The sequence below is a fragment of the Trichomycterus rosablanca genome, chromosome 17, assembly GCF_030014385.1.
Source record: "Trichomycterus rosablanca isolate fTriRos1 chromosome 17, fTriRos1.hap1, whole genome shotgun sequence".
NCBI lineage: Eukaryota > Metazoa > Chordata > Actinopteri > Siluriformes > Trichomycteridae > Trichomycterus > Trichomycterus rosablanca.
The window spans coordinates 18488275-18504315 of NC_086004.1; the positions used below are offsets into that span (position 1 = coordinate 18488275).

At 40.0% G+C, this 16041-nt stretch overlaps 1 protein-coding gene across 1 annotated transcript in view; it reads left to right on the forward strand.

The window, feature by feature from the left end:
- The window catches only part of pde3b (phosphodiesterase 3B), a 134319-nt gene that overhangs the window by 99378 nt on the left and 18900 nt on the right, over positions 1–16041 (forward strand). The window contains exons 4-9 of the mRNA XM_063013453.1: positions 400–545; positions 2736–2842; positions 5313–5490; positions 6641–6732; positions 8535–8695; positions 15613–15738. Of these exons, the coding sequence (XP_062869523.1) occupies positions 400–545; positions 2736–2842; positions 5313–5490; positions 6641–6732; positions 8535–8695; positions 15613–15738 (810 nt within the window). The remainder of the gene's footprint in view (positions 1–399; positions 546–2735; positions 2843–5312; positions 5491–6640; positions 6733–8534; positions 8696–15612; positions 15739–16041) is intronic.

Sequence of the window (16041 nt, forward strand, 5' to 3'; positions counted from 1 at the left end):
AATTGTCACAATCAGGGCGGCACGGTCGCTCGGTGGGTAGCATTGTTACCTCACAGAAGGTCCTGGGTTCGATCACCAGGTGGAGCAGTCCGGGTCCGGGTCGGTTCTGTGTGGAGTTTGCACACAATGAGTAAAGTATATGAAGCTCCAATGTCCCCTATGAACAAATCCAAGCACAGCAAATGTGAGCAGAAGTTTTGAGCCCTTCTAGAGTGATTATTTTGACCGTCTGTAACTTTGGGCTCTGCCTTTAGAAGGCATAGGTTGGTGTATACGTCAGTGTATGTCTTCATACATTATAATTGATTACAAATAAGATCAATCTTATTCAGAGTAAATTCTGAGCTTCCTGTTAATATTGCTTCATTCTCTCTCTCTGTCCTTCTATATCTCTCTTAGGGCCTGAGCAGCAGGAACAGTCTCCCCACTCCTCAGCTGAGACGGAGCTCAGCGTCCTCAACCATGTCTCCTCTGGAGACGCTCTCATCCCCTCGTTGGGAGCGCAGTAACGGAAAGAGGGCTCACGCTGAGCTCAGCAGTGGCAGGTCAGACTCCTAAAGTCTCTCAGAGGAGAACAAAATGTATGCTAACTACAACCTCAAAACCTCATTAACACTCTTCCTGCTGAGTGACCGAGGGACCAAGTGCTGCACGAAATCCTCTTATGAACTCGACTGCATTTTAGGAGCTTTGACCTAATATTTTGAAATGACTAAACAGATAGTAAGCAACACAAGTGGCGAAAGTATATGGATGCCTCTTTAAATGAATGACTTCCATGCTTTCTTATTAAACACAGTTGTGTAAAAAATTAAATACAAATCTAAATCTGATAGTCAAGTGTCCATCCATACTGGCCATATAGTGTAACCCAGGCTGTGATCTTTTTTAAGGCGGGCTCGGTCGCCTCACAGCAAGAAGGTCCCGGGTTCGATCCCCAGGTGGGGCGGTCCGGGTCCTTTCTGTGTGGAGTTTGCATGTTCTTTTCCTGTCTGTTTGGTTTTCCTCCGGGAGCTCCGGTTTCCTCTCACAGTCCAAAGACATGCAAGTGATATGAATTGGAGATACAAAATTGTCCCTGACTGTGTTTGACATTAAACTTGTGAACTGATGAATCTTGTGTAAAGACTAACTAACTGTACCACTGGGCCACTGTACAAAAATATTTTTAAGTTTTGATTTCGAGAATAAAGTCAAAATATTATTAGAATAAAGTTTAAATATTATGAGAATAAAGTCAAAATATTATGAGAATAAAGTTGAAATATTATCAGAATGAAGTTGAAATATTATGAGAATAAAGTTGAAATATTATGAGAATAAAGTCAAAATATTATGAGAATAAAGTCAAAATATTATGAGAATAAAGTTTAAATATTATGAGAATAAAGTCAAAATATTATGAGAATAAAGTCAAAATTACTTCGAGGTTAAAGTCAAAATGATTGAGAATAAAGTCGAAATATTATGAGAATAAAGTTAAAATATGAGAATAAAGTCAAAATTATTTCGAGATTAAAGTCAAAATGATTATGAGAATAAAGTCAAAATATTATGAGAATAAAGTTGAAATATTATGAGAATAAAGTCAAAATTATTTCAAGATTAAAATTTAAATGATTGAGAATAAAGTTGAAATATTATGAGAATAAAGTCAAAATTATTTCAAGATTAAAATTTAAATGATTGAGAATAAAGTTGAAATATTATGAGAATAAAGTTGAAATATTTTGAGAATAAAGTTGAAATATTATGAGAATAAAGTCAAAATTATTTCGAGATTAAAGACAAAATGATTATGAAAACAAAGTCAAAATATTATGAGAATAAAGTTGAAATATTATGAGAATAAAGTCAAAATTATTTCAAGATTAAAATTTAAATGTTTGAGAATAAAGTTGAAATATTATGAGAATAAAGTCGAAATATTATGAGAATAAAGTTGAAATATTATGAGAATAAAGTCGAAATATTATGGCCAAAGAATGTGCATCCGTCTCAGGCTTATCAGTTCAGAGAAGCACAGGTCTCAGTACCTGGATCGGCACGCAAACGCTGAGGGCAGCCTGCAATGCACATTACTGTGGTTATCCAGTAACTCGCGATTACTTTTGGGGTGGCTGTTTGTATTGTGCGCTTCCATCCACATGACATGACGACTAAACCCATCAGTGCAACCACTTATAGCGACGCCATACGGCTTTAGTTTATCGTACTAGTCCATAAGGCTCGGTTGAAGTACTGCTGACGACGCAGACGCCGAGTGCACCGTTGGCGCACGTTCTTCTAAATAAACCTGGTTTATTGCAAAGCCATTTCATTGTCCTTATACTAATAACAAACTGGTGCTGATGTGCAGGAGATTGGGGTTTGCTATGGCCATAATATTTCGACTTTATTGTCCTCATTATTTCAACTTTAATCTCGAAATCGAAACTTAAAAAAATATTTTTCTTTAAAGTGGCCCTAATACACTGTCGTACGTTTCTGAAATGAATGTAAAATAAATAAATAAATCCTTTTTAAAGGCCTGTTGCTGGGATCATCGTTTAGTGCTGTTTCTCTGGTCGTCCTCCAGGTGGCAGTATTAGACAAGCATTAAAACAGAAAATGCAGCGTATTGAAAGTGTTCTGTATTTGTACACCGTATCCACATTATTTCCATACATTAAATAGAAGTTATATTTATATTTATAATTCCATCTTTCTAATTCAGACTAAATTATTTCTAACAGTCAGGGGTCATTCTCCAACGGCCCCAACAGCAACCTGTTGACCATCCCCAAGCAAAGATCATCATCTGTTACCCTCTCGTATGGACACACTGTGCCCAGAAGACCAGGTTTTATTATAATTACTTACACATTTCAGACATCCAACGGTACTCATAGATGTAATGGTGTTTTTTCCACTGCACATAAAAAAAACCATAGGAATTATTAATCATTTAACAATGTAAACATAATTTGTGCAATAAATTGTGTAGCATAATATGTAAATAGTCTAACTGGCCCTGTAGGATTAGTCATAATCTCTAACATGATCACGTCTTGGAAAAATTGTTGTAAAACTTGGTTATAAACAACACTAGAATTTAGTAAGAATTAGTGTTTTAAAAACCCAAGAGTCGAATTCATAACACAAGTGAATAAATGTCTCAAATTTAGTGAACAACCTGAATCTTCTAAATCAAACTTTGGGAAATAGACTTACCGTTTGATTCAGTTCTCTCTGAGATTTTTGATATAAAACCACTCAATTGCAAATCTTACCTTTAATTTTCACTGTATGGTATGTATGGTACCATTATTTACTTTTAGCACCTGTTTAAAAAGAGGTGCATTTTACAGCATTTAATGTGTAATCCAAGATTCATGATATATGTGGCCTTTTTAGACATGCAAATGAGTCACAAATCACTACCTTCCTGATATTTAGTTAATATCTACACAATTTTATCTTGCAATAATAATACATGCTACTTAGTATGAGATTTGAAACACAACCTACTTCAAAGTTCGCCAGTGGAGGGCAGTAATTCTGTGTACAAACCCCATTTCCAGTAAAGACGGGGACGTTTTGTAAAACGTAATTGTAAATTGAACGTGTTTATATTTATAAAACACAATGAAGTTGATAAAAAACATTGAGTTTTACAGGATTAACTTTAAATAAGTTAAACAGCTGTTTTACAAAATGTCCCAACTTTTCTGAAAATGGGTTTTATATTACGTTCTTGTCTTGCAAAAAAGTGCTTAAAATAAACCAGAGCATGAACTGTTGAGGGCAGTGGTACTTTAGTGGTTAGGATATTGGACTAGTGGTTAGAAGGTCACTGGATCAAGCCCCAACCTTACAAAGTCTCCACTTGTAAGCTCTTGAGTAAGGCCCTTAACCCCTAATGCTGGCACTCTATTCTAGGACTGTCATTAACGACTATTTTTCTATCGATTAATCTATTATAGACTATTTTATTGATTAGTCGATTAATCTAAATGATTAGTTTTCCTGCAAAAAAAAATCATTTCCAATCTCATTTAAGCTTCTTTTATTTTAACAACAAACTGTATGGCACAATAATATGGCACAAAACGAAATGTAAACAGGGTTTATGTCCATATTATCAAATTCTCAAGTGCTCCATATTAAACAAAATGCAGCATGTGTTTATGGCATTCCGTACACGAAGCAAAGTGTTTAAACTTATAGCAGAAATAAAATAGTTAGAGGTGAGCACGTCTCATAAGTCCAACATACAGTAACGACAGAATGAGCCCAGATTCTAACCTACACATTCACTCAAAACGTATACAAAGTGGTAAGTGTGTCACATGAGAAGCTTTTTGCGCAGCCGAGTGAGTGGCAGTCTAACTAAACTTGCTAAGAAATACGATATTCCAAGATCTCTGCGATTAGGAAGCTTAATGAAACAATATAGAAGTAAAAATGCACCCTAACTGAACTCGCTAAGGAATACGGTATTCCAAGATCTCTGCAATTAAGAAGCTTAATGAAACAATATAGACGTGCAACATCGCGCTAGTGCTGGTGTGGTACCATCAAAGCTTTGCACAGTGTACAAACCACATTTTTGTTTTAAGTATTCCCATACTTTTAGAGATTTGGGTTGGGACGGTATACTTTTAGCTTTACTTTGAAAGCTCTCTACAAACGGCCTCTGACTGCTGCAGACGGCTTTTTTTTTTCAGACTTAACATGTGCCGCTTAATGCCGCCAACCAGTGACTGGACCAAATACGACTTAGGTCATGCACGCAGTAAGTAGTGCTGAGGGAAATCATGTGAACGGTTATATGAATAGAAACATTGTAGAAATTAAAAAGGATCATTTATAAACATAGTTGATGCATCGATTTAAAATGTCATCAACTAGATTGACCAATCGCGGCAGCCCTACTCTATTCAGTCTCATTTCTAAGACGTTTTAGATAAAAGCTACTTAAGCTAAATACCATTAAAGTTTAAAAAATGGCATAAACCGTTTTAAATATGATGTCAAACTCGTAAACAAATGTGTTTTCTGACAAGCTGTGTTGCTTTCAGTAAGTGTCTTTGGACACACTCGTTAACTATCACAGGTCATGAAGAGAAATAATAGTCTTTCTTATCATAGTCCATTGTGTGATAGAACTGCTGACCAGAGCATACACAATAATACATAAACTAGTAGTGTTATTTTGTGCAGTGGAAAAAGCCCTTACATATAAAATAAAGACATTTAAAATGATTTACTCCTACCTGATATGCATAATGAACTGTAAGAATGAAAACACTAATATCTATGCCTTACAGGTGCATCTCCAAGTCTAAGTCCTCTTAGTTCTCCAGGTCACAGTTCCCCCTCGTGCCCCGGCTCCTCACTGATCACTCGTTCTCCAGTCGAGTTCCCCGACACAGCTGACTTCCTCACCAAGCCTAGTGTCAACCTGCACAAGCCACCAGGCTATTCACTTAGCTCACTGTGCACCAGGTAACTACACCTCTACTGACCTCCAACCCTGTCCTAACTCTTTACACCTTGGTTGTTTACTTCACTTTTGCGTGTACTAAATGTCAAAAACAGGTGAGAATATTCTAATACGGTGGACAGACTGAGCAGCAAGCAAATTATTTTGAAATGTATTAAATATATTTTCAAATTATGTTCTTATGTTCTTCCAGATGCTATTAAATTTATAACCGTGTGTCCCATTCGGAATATAATCCGTTATTTTGTAAATGTGTGCTTATAATTAAAAACCTCCAAACTTTTCCCGGTTGTGAAGTAAAACACTGACTCGTTAGAAAGCCAATCAAGCGTTTCATTGACATCATCTATGTGACGCAAACTGAATAAATGCAAATAATAGCATTTTTTACTATGAATTAAAATCAGAAGGTCTGATTGGTTCAGAAAGCGCTCTTTCAACCATTAGTGTTCCATTCACCCTAGTCATTCCTGTGAAGTGCACTACGTAGGGTATTCCACCATTTTAAGTGAGATTCCAATCCAAAGGTAACAAAAATGTTCAAATGAAGTGAACTTCAGACTGTGTAGGGAGTAGGGAGCGACGCTTCAGCACTATGCCGGAAGCTGGCTGTAACATTTACCCATTGCATTGGTTAAGGTGGCCGGAGCGTTATTAGAGAGCAGAAAATGACATGATCAGAATGATGTCTGATCGACGTTTCATTCATCTTTAATAAAAGAGACTTTTGTTGTTTACGAGTCATTTTTTTTGCGAGTCATGAGTCGAGTCATTTGAAATGAGTCTGAAGTCGCTGTGAGTGAAGTCGCAGACTCCCCATACCCAGTCCCCATCTCTGGGAGGTATATTATCAAGGAAATGAAGTTAACCAGACAACACATGAAATAACATTGATGTGTACTTGGACTGTAATAAAATGCATTTAGGTTTAAACCTGGACCAAAGTTTGCCTATTGATTACTCCTGCGCTAGTGTATGCAGTGTATTTAGTAATTAGCCCATGTAATAGTATAAACTAGTACTACAGCCTTATTAATTAGCCTAATTTAGACCAGATCATTTCTACATCGTGACGTCTGAGCAGCAGGGATTGGCTCATTTTTTCCTCTTAGTAAATGTGGAATCACTGACGGTTGGCTGTGTTTGTGACAGTTGTGGCCGGCAGATGCTCAAGGGCAGCTCTGGTGCTGAGGTGGGCGAAAGTCACATGCCATCAGTGCCTGACATGCAAAGAAGAAGATCAGGTGGGCATAGCTACATCCCTTATACATTTATTCTACATTACTTATATAACACCAGTAAAGTGCAGGTTTACCAGCTATTCATGCATATGTAAACTCCTTACTTAAGGACAGTTAGTGAAACAGTAAAGAGTGGACGCTGATACTTGATCCCTTTACTTTTTTATCGGTGTTACATTTAGTCTGCTCTGTCATAGTTTGAATGGTTTTGAAACAAAGATAATGGACTTTCATGTGTTCTACATATTTGACTCATTGACTATCATTGGTGTCCGGTTATAACTAGAGAGTGGACGGGAATTTTTAGGATTCCTGCTCTAAAGACACTCTCTGAATCAAATGTAGAACATGGATATTAAAAAAGACAAGGCATAACATTATGACCACTGACAGGTGAAGTGAATAACACTGATTATCTCTTCATCGCACCACCTGTTAGTGGGTGGGATATATTAGGCAGCAAGTAAACATTTTATCCTCAAAGTTGATGTGTTAGAAGCAGGAAAAATGGGCGAGCGTAAGGATTTGAGCGAGTTTGACGAGGGTCAAATTGTGATGGCTAGACGACTGGTTCAGAGCATCTCCAAAACTGCAGCTCTTGTGGGGTGTTCCCGGTCCGCAGTGGTCAGTATCTATCAAAAGTGGTCCAAAGAAGGAACAGTGGTAAACCGGTGACAGGGTCATTGATGCACGTGGGGAGCGAAGGCTGGCCCGTGTGGTCCGATCCAACAGACGAGCTACTGTAGCTCAAATTGCTGAAGAAATTAATGCTGGTTCTGATAGAAAGGTGTCAGAATACACAGTGCATCACAGTTTATGTGCGTATGGGGCTGCATAGCCGCAGACCAGCCCACGCTGACCCCTGTCCACCTCTGAAAGTGCCAACAATGGGCATGTGAGCATCGGAACTGGACCACAAAGCAATGGAAGAAAGGGGCCTGGTCTGATGAATCGCGTTTTCTTTTACATCACGTGGATGGCCGGGTGGGTGTGCGTCGCTTACTTGGGGAACACATGGCACCAGGATGCACTATGGGAAGAAGGCAAGCCGGCGGAGGCAGTGTGATGCTTTGGACAATGTTCTGCTGGGAAACCTTGGGTCCTGCCATCCATGTGGATGTTACTTTGACACGTACCACCTACCTAAGCATTGTTGCAGACCATGTACACCCTTTCATGAAAACGGTATTCCCTGATGGCTGTGGCCTCTTTCAGCAGGATAATGCACCCTGCCACAAAGCAAAAATGGTTCAGGAATGGTTTAAGGAGTATAATAACGAGTTTGAGGTGTTGACTTGGCCTCCAAATTCCCCAGATCTCAATCCAATCGAGCATTTGTAGGATGTGCTGGACAAACAAGTCGGATCCATGGAGGCCCCACCTCACAACTTACAGGAGTTAAAGGATCTGCTGCTAACATCTTGGTGCCAGATACCACAGCACACCTTCAGGGGTCTAGTGGAGTCCATGCCTCGAAGGGTCAGCTGCATTAGGAAGGTGGTCATAATGTTATATACTCATAATAACATATTATAACATAATTTGGTTATTAAATGTATCTGTGTATCTGCTTATGGTTGGAGTTCTGCAAATTCTGGTGTTTTGGGGTTTTGCAAAATCATAGAAAATTAGATGACCTTCTGTTTTTATGCCCCTTAATTGTAAAATATAATAAATTTGTGGTTAAATAATAATATTTTTGTTTGCTATCTGTAACTTTGTATTTTCTATTGTCAGATGCTTGTTCTAAAGTTATTAAATCACTTATTTTCTTTAAAATAATGCTCTCATTTTGCCTATTGCAGTCGAGGGGACTGAGTATGGTGATGGACTAATCAGGGAGGAGAGTGGTGAAGCAGAAGCTCAGGAAGAAGTAGCAGGTTCTGCAGGGAAAGCTAAAGAACCAGGCCAGCTTAGGGAAAAGGAGGAGACCTCCGGTGTGGAGGAGACCTCGTTTCAACTAAAGGTAAAATGAACTTGCGATAATATTAACTTTATAGCCCTGTTCTATCTATTTCCTCGGCTACTGCCGTTAGGGGTCGGCACCGGATAGTGATCCACATTATTGATTTGGCACCGGCACTACAATGCACTGGTTTATGCATCCTAGCGGCTAGGTACCTATAAGACAATTCAGTGTCTCCAATTAGCCTGGCTGCATGTTTTTGGACTGTGGGAGGAAACCAGAGCACCCGGAGGAAACCCACGCAGACACAGAGAGAACATGCAAACTCCGCACAGAAAGATCCCGGACCGCCCCGTCTGGGGAATCGAACCCAGGACCTTCTTGCTGTGAGGCGACAGTGCTACCCACTTAGCCACCATGCCGCCCAACTTTATAGCCCTGTTAACCCCCCTTAACTATGACTTATTTACAGTTGAATTTACAAGGCGCTCTGGTGGTGCAGCGGTAAAGTATGGTAGCCAACTACTGCTAAGGACTGGGCATTGGGGGGTTGAATCTCAGCAATGCTATCCACCAGTCCGGCGTCTGCACAGACATAATTGGCTAATTAGCCTAGCCATTGGGAGGTGCTCTCAGTGCCCGTCCCAAACCTGAATAAAAATAGGAGGGTTGCGTCAGGAATGGGCATCCGGCATAAATCTGTGCCAAATTTCTTTCTAAATCCCATCTTTGTTTGATTTTTAATTGTGCAGCATTAAACAAAGTCTCACACATAAAACTTTGTTTCCAAAAGATTTTAAATAATTAAATCCTTTATTAAACTCGACAGTAAGTGCTTTGATAAAAATTATATGTGTAGAAAGAAAACATCATTACAAACATATAGCAACAACCTAGAAACCAACTGAAACACTGTAGCAGCAAATTACTTTAAATTGGAAAGTGAAACAAGTTCAACAGCGAAGTGTAATGTCTGCAATGCGAGCGTTTCACGAGGCGGTAGGAGCAGAGCTGAGTTCATTACTGTAGAATTTTACTATTTATATGGTGTGTGAGTCAAGGATCACACCGGTTTACAAAACAATATCTTTTACGAGTTTACGTGTTACAAGAATGACATCTCAGTATCAAGCACTCTGATTGGCTTAGTTATTTAACTGAGCGTCGTAGTGATGCACTTGCTTAATAAAGAAATAAATACACGGTATATTCACAAATTGTCGGGAGCATAACACTTTATTAACTTCTTCTGTTACGGTACCGAATAGCGGACAGCTAGAGTCATCGCGCTAGCCAAGCACGCTATTCCATGCACTATGGAAGCCCCAAAGTGTCAAAACACACTCACTTCGCATAGAAACGTCCATCAAACCATTGTCACAATACAACCACAGAAAAGTTTGTTACAGTTACAACACGCATACAAGTACGGTGGCTCATAAGAAACAAACCAGATATCATTTAACCAAACGATCTACAATTACTACCAATTTGATACGGCACCTAAAAAATAAACACTCAGCCGAATACAGCGAGTTTATTATTATATGATGAGAAGAGGAACCGGCTGTCCGCTAACACGGCAGAGATGGTGATTTTCCTCAATAAGAACCTTCACTTCATTTTGAGTGTTCTAGTTTTACTACTACAGTGCTGCACTAAGTTTGTTTACTTTAAGCAATAGCTTGGATGTAGGCAGTTTTTTTCCTGCAGCACTGCAGAGCTTTTCAGTTGTTAAACATATACATTGGATTAATTTGAATAACTGTAATGTACTTGAAGTGTGCACTGTGTGAACAGTATTATCTAGTTCTTATCTAGACAATATCTAGAAAATACAAGTATCGGTTTGAGACTCTGTATCGGATCGGGATCAAAATTAATGATCGGGATCGGGAACAAAAAAACGTGATCGGGACATCCCTAGTGGTACCTTGAAACTCGACGTCAATAGGTTCTGGGAGTTGTGTTGAGTTTAAAAGGCGTTGAGTTTTAAGGTATTTTTTCTTATAAGTGTGTATGGGAAACCTGTTAATGAGTTTCTGTGGAAGGTCCTGTGGAACTGCATGTATTTCAGGCTAATGTAATATAATGGGGTTGTTTTTGACACTTATACACTGAAATGTCGGCCCACCCTTTGCAGCTATAACAGCTTCAACTCTTCTGGGAAGGCTTTCCACAAGGTTTAGGAGTGTTTATGGGAATTTTTTACCATTCTTCCAGAAGCGCATTTGTGAGGTCAGACACTGATGTTGGACGAGAAGGCCTGGCTCGCAATCTCCGCTCTAATTCATCCCAAAGGTGTTCTATCGGGTTGAGGTCAGGACAGTCAAGTTCTTCCACACCAAACTCGCTCATCCGTGTCTTTATGGACCTTGCTTTGTCATGTTGGAACAGGAAGAGGCCATTCCCAAGCTGTTCCCACAAAGTTGGGAGCATGAAATTGTCCAAAATCTCTTGGTATGCTGAAGCATTAAGAGTTCCTTTCACTGGAACTAAGGGGCCGAGCCCACACCATAATCCCCCCTCCACCAAGGCTCTATTGTTACCCCATGCACATGTGTTGAGTTTAAAGGTACAAATTTTGATGAAAAAAGTATTTGCCCTTTGTTTTTAGGAACAGGCAAACTGTACTTTCAGTGTACATTATTCTTTAATTTACACAGCCTGAACTTTCATTGTTACGCTGATGATACTCAGCTCTATCTCAGCTGTAAACCCTCTGATACCATGCCTCCGTTCAATCTCACTTGTTGTATTCAGGAATTACACTCCTGGTTGCATTCTAACTACCTAATGCTAAACGCCCATAAAACTGAGCTTCTCTACATCGGCACCAAATCTGCTATCTCTTCTATTTCTAATTCTACTCTCACTGTTGGTTCCACTTCTATCTGTCCCACTAATTGCACCCGCAACCTTGGTGTTCTTTTTGATTCCCTCCTGTCCTTTGACTCCCACATATCTGCCATATCTAAATCTGCGTACTTTCATCTGGGCAATATCTCACGTCTATGTCCTCTTCTCTCCCGTGATGTAGCTGAGACCTTGGTTCATGCACTTGTCACCTTCAGACTTGATTACTGCAACTCACTCCTTTATGGACTACCTGCCAAAGCCCTTCGCCCCTTCATCGTATCCAAAACGCTGCTGCTCGAGTTCTGACCTTTTAAAATAATATATGACCATATTACTCCTGTCCTGGCAAAACTACACTGGCTACCCATTTCCAAACGGATTCAATATAAAATACTAGTACTTACTTTTAAAGCTCTTCATGGCATGGCCCCGGTCTACCTATCTGATTTACTTAAACGCCCCACCTCACTGCGCCATCTTAGGTCCTCTGGCTCTGATCTTCTGGCAGTGCCTAGGTTCAGGCTCTCCACTATGGGTGGCAGGTCGTTCAGTTGTGCCTTCCCTCATCTCTGGTATTCTCTCCCTCCGACCCTCCGCTCTTCTTCTTCCCTCCCTCATTTCAAATCTCAAAACACATCTCTTTTCTGAACATTTTTCATAATTCCTTTGTGTGTATTTATGTTTTTTTGTGTATGTATGTATATATGTGTGTGTACATGTGTATGTGTTTTTTGTATATGTATGTATATAAATATATATATATATATATATATATATATATATATATATATATATATATATATATATATATATATATATACAGGGGTTGGACAAAATAACTGAAACACCTGGTTTTAGACCACAATAATTTATTAGTATGGTGTAGGGCCTCCTTTTGCGGCCAATACAGCGTCAATTCGTCTTGGAAATGACATATACAAGTCCTGCACAGTGGTCAGAGGGATTTTAAGCCATTCTTCTTGCAGGATAGTGGCCAGGTCACTACGTGATGCTGGTGGAGGAAAACGTTTCCTGACTCGCTTCTCCAAAACACCCCAAAGTGGCTCAATAATATTTAGATCTGGTGACTGTGCAGGCCATGGGAGATGTTCAACTTCACTTTCATGTTCATCAAACCAATCTTTCACCAGTCTTGCTGTGTGTATTGGTGCATTGTCATCCTGATACACGGCACCGCCTTCAGGATACAATGTTTGAACCATTGGATGCACATGGTCCTCCAGAATGGTTCGGTAGTCCTTGGCAGTGACGCGCCCATCTAGCACAAGTATTGGGCCAAGGGAATGCCATGATATGGCAGCCCAAACCATCACTGATCCACCCCCATGCTTCACTCTGGGCATGCAACAGTCTGGGTGGTACGCTTCTTTGGGGCTTCTCCACACCGTAACTCTCCCGGATGTGGGGAAAACAGTAAAGGTGGACTCATCAGAGAACAATACATGTTTCACATTGTCCACAGCCCAAGATTTGCGCTCCTTGCACCATTGAAACCGACTTTTGGCATTGGCACGAGTGACCAAAGGTTTGGCTATAGCAGCCCGGCCGTGTATATTGACCCTGTGGAGCTCCCGACGGACAGTTCTGGTGGAAACAGGAGAGTTGAGGTGCACATTTAATTCTGCCGTGATTTGGGCAGCCGTGGTTTTATGTTTTTTGGATACAATCCGGGTTAGCACCCGAACATCCCTTTCAGACAGCTTCCTCTTGCGTCCACAGTTAATCCTGTCGGATGTGGTTTGTCCTTCTTGGTGGTATGCTGACATTACCCTGGATACCGTGGCTCTTGATACATCACAAAGACTTGCTGTCTTGGTCACAGATGCGCCAGCAAGACGTGCACCAACAATTTGTCCTCTTTTGAACTCTGGTATGTCACCCATAATGGTGTGTGCATTGCAATATTTTGAGCAAAACTGTGCTCTTACCCTGCTAATTGAACCTTCACACTCTGCTCTTACTGGTGCAATGTGCAATTAATGAAGATTGGCCACCAGACTGGTCCAATTTAGCCATGAAACCTCCCACACTAAAATGACAGGTGTTTCAGTTATTTTGTCCAACCGCTGTATATATATATATATATATATATATATATATGTGCATGTATATACGTACACTTACGCTTCTTTTTCAAATGTATTTGCTTATGTTGTACTCTGTAAAGCGTCCTTGAGCGTGGTTAAAGGCGCTATATAAGTGTAAATTATTATTATTATTATTATTTAAAGTATATTTCATCAGGGTAATGTAGAGGCACCACGGTGGTGCAGCAGGTAGCACCTGGGATCTGTGTGGATTTCCTCAGAATACCTCCCAGTTTCTTAAAAACGTACCTTTTAAGAGATTGGCTACTTGAGCTTGTGTTTAGATGTAAATGAGTAAGTGAATGAGTGAATGACTGTAATTTTCCAAAGTCATTCAGTCCCAGTCAGTGTGTTCTGGTCCCACTGTTTCCAGGATAGGCTCTGAACCCAGCATGACTCTGAACGGGATAAAGTGGTTACTAAAGGATAATGAAATAATAAATAATGAAAGTGGTCACTTAGGAATGATGAATGATCAGGTCCTGTTAAGCATAGTGGCTTGTTTTTTTTTTCTTGTGCAGAACTGGATGTTTTGTTCTAATCTTGAAGACATTTTGTGAAAGGATTAATCAGTTTCACTTTAGACTTTACAATGCAGAGACTATGCATTAGATACAAATGAAATTGGACAATGGTAGAACCTGTAAGCCTTTTTGGAGAAGTCCACAAGTCACTTGTAGAATTTTTTATTATATTATGCAATTATTAATTCATTCATTGTCTGTTTTACCACTGCTTTATCCTTTTCAGTGTCACGGTGGGTACGATTTACTGGGCGAAAAGTAGGAAACACCCCGGACAGGTCGTCAGTCCATCCTAGGCAAACACACATACCTCTTTTCCACCGACGTGTTCCGGGTCGAGAAAAAAAGAGGTTGCAAATTGCGAACACAGGTGGCACCAAAGAATGGCGTCATCTGTGGGCATGTCAAGTTGTAGAGATTTGGGTGCTTTCACATGCGCTGCTGTGCCGTTGTTTCCTCTGGAGCTTGGCGCTGCACTTACTTATTTTAAAGTTCACCTGATTGAATTTTAAGCCAGTTTGCTGCTGATATTTTTAAAGCGTCTTTAAGGAAACAAACTATTGATACTATTGTTTCTACACTCACTGTCCATTTTATCAGCTCCACTTATCATATAGAAGCACTTTGTAGTTCTACAATTACTGACTGTAGTCCATCTGTTTCTCTGCATGCTTTTTTAACCTCTTCAATGGTCAGGGCCCCCACAGGACCACCAGAGCAGGTATTATTTAGGTGGTGGATCATTCTCAGCACTGCAGTGACACTGACATGGTGGTGGTGTGTTAGTGTGTGTTGTGCTAGTATTAGTGGATTAGACACAGCAGCGCTGCTGGAGTTTTTAAATACCGTGTCCACTCACTGTCCACTCTATTAGACACTCCTACCTAGTTGGTCCACCTTGTAGATGTAAAGTCAGAGACGATCACTCATCTATTGCTGCTGTTTGAGTTGGTCATCTTCTAGACTTTCATCAGTGGTCACAGGACGCTGCCCACAGGGCGCTGTTGGCTTGTGTACTGTTCTCAGTCCAGCAGTGACAGTGAGGTGTTTAAAAACTCCATCAGCGCTGCTGTGTCTTATCCACTCATACCAGCACAACACACACTAACACACCACCACTATGTCAGTGTCACTCTTTATTTTTGTTGCGCAATGCCCACCGTTTGGTGGCGCACGCTTGGCTCTCAAAACTGGTGGAAACGCGGGCCGGTTCGAAGAAGCCCGAACAGAACCGGTTCAAGAACCAGTTCTTTCGGTGGAAAAGCACTAACTCACACAATTTTTTGTAACTCGCAATTTTTGTAACCTGACTGCATGTCTTTGGACTGTGGGAGGAAACCCGAGCACCATGAGGAAACCCACACAGACCCCTTGGGAATCGAACACGAGAAGGACCTTCTCGCTGCGAGGCGACAGTGATTCCCAATTAAATGTAATGAAATGACTTAAATTGAACTAAGTGCTAATTGTCTTTCATGGCTTGCAGGAATTTAAGCTGGACCCCATGCTCGAGGACCACGATGACCTGATGGAGAAGCTGGACAGTTGGAACTTCCAGATATTTGATTTGATGGAAAAAACAGGAGGGAAGACTGGGAGGATCCTCAGCAATGTTAGTATAATTATGATTTTTGACTTTTTATGCAATTAGTTCAATGGATATTAACGAAAGTTTAATCTTTTCCATTTACTTGGTGCTGCTGGGTTTTCAGTCTACTGATGTTCTTCTTTTATTCTTATTTTGCTATTGTAATATGAATTAGCATTTTATTAAACAAAATAAACTCATGCCAGAATCATTGGTGACCCTTTTAGTTATTTAAAACAAAATCCAGTGCATGATTGGCACTTGGTATAATTTTTTTTGCAATGATCCTTGACAGCTCAGTAGACTTAGCTGCTCACTGGGGACTTG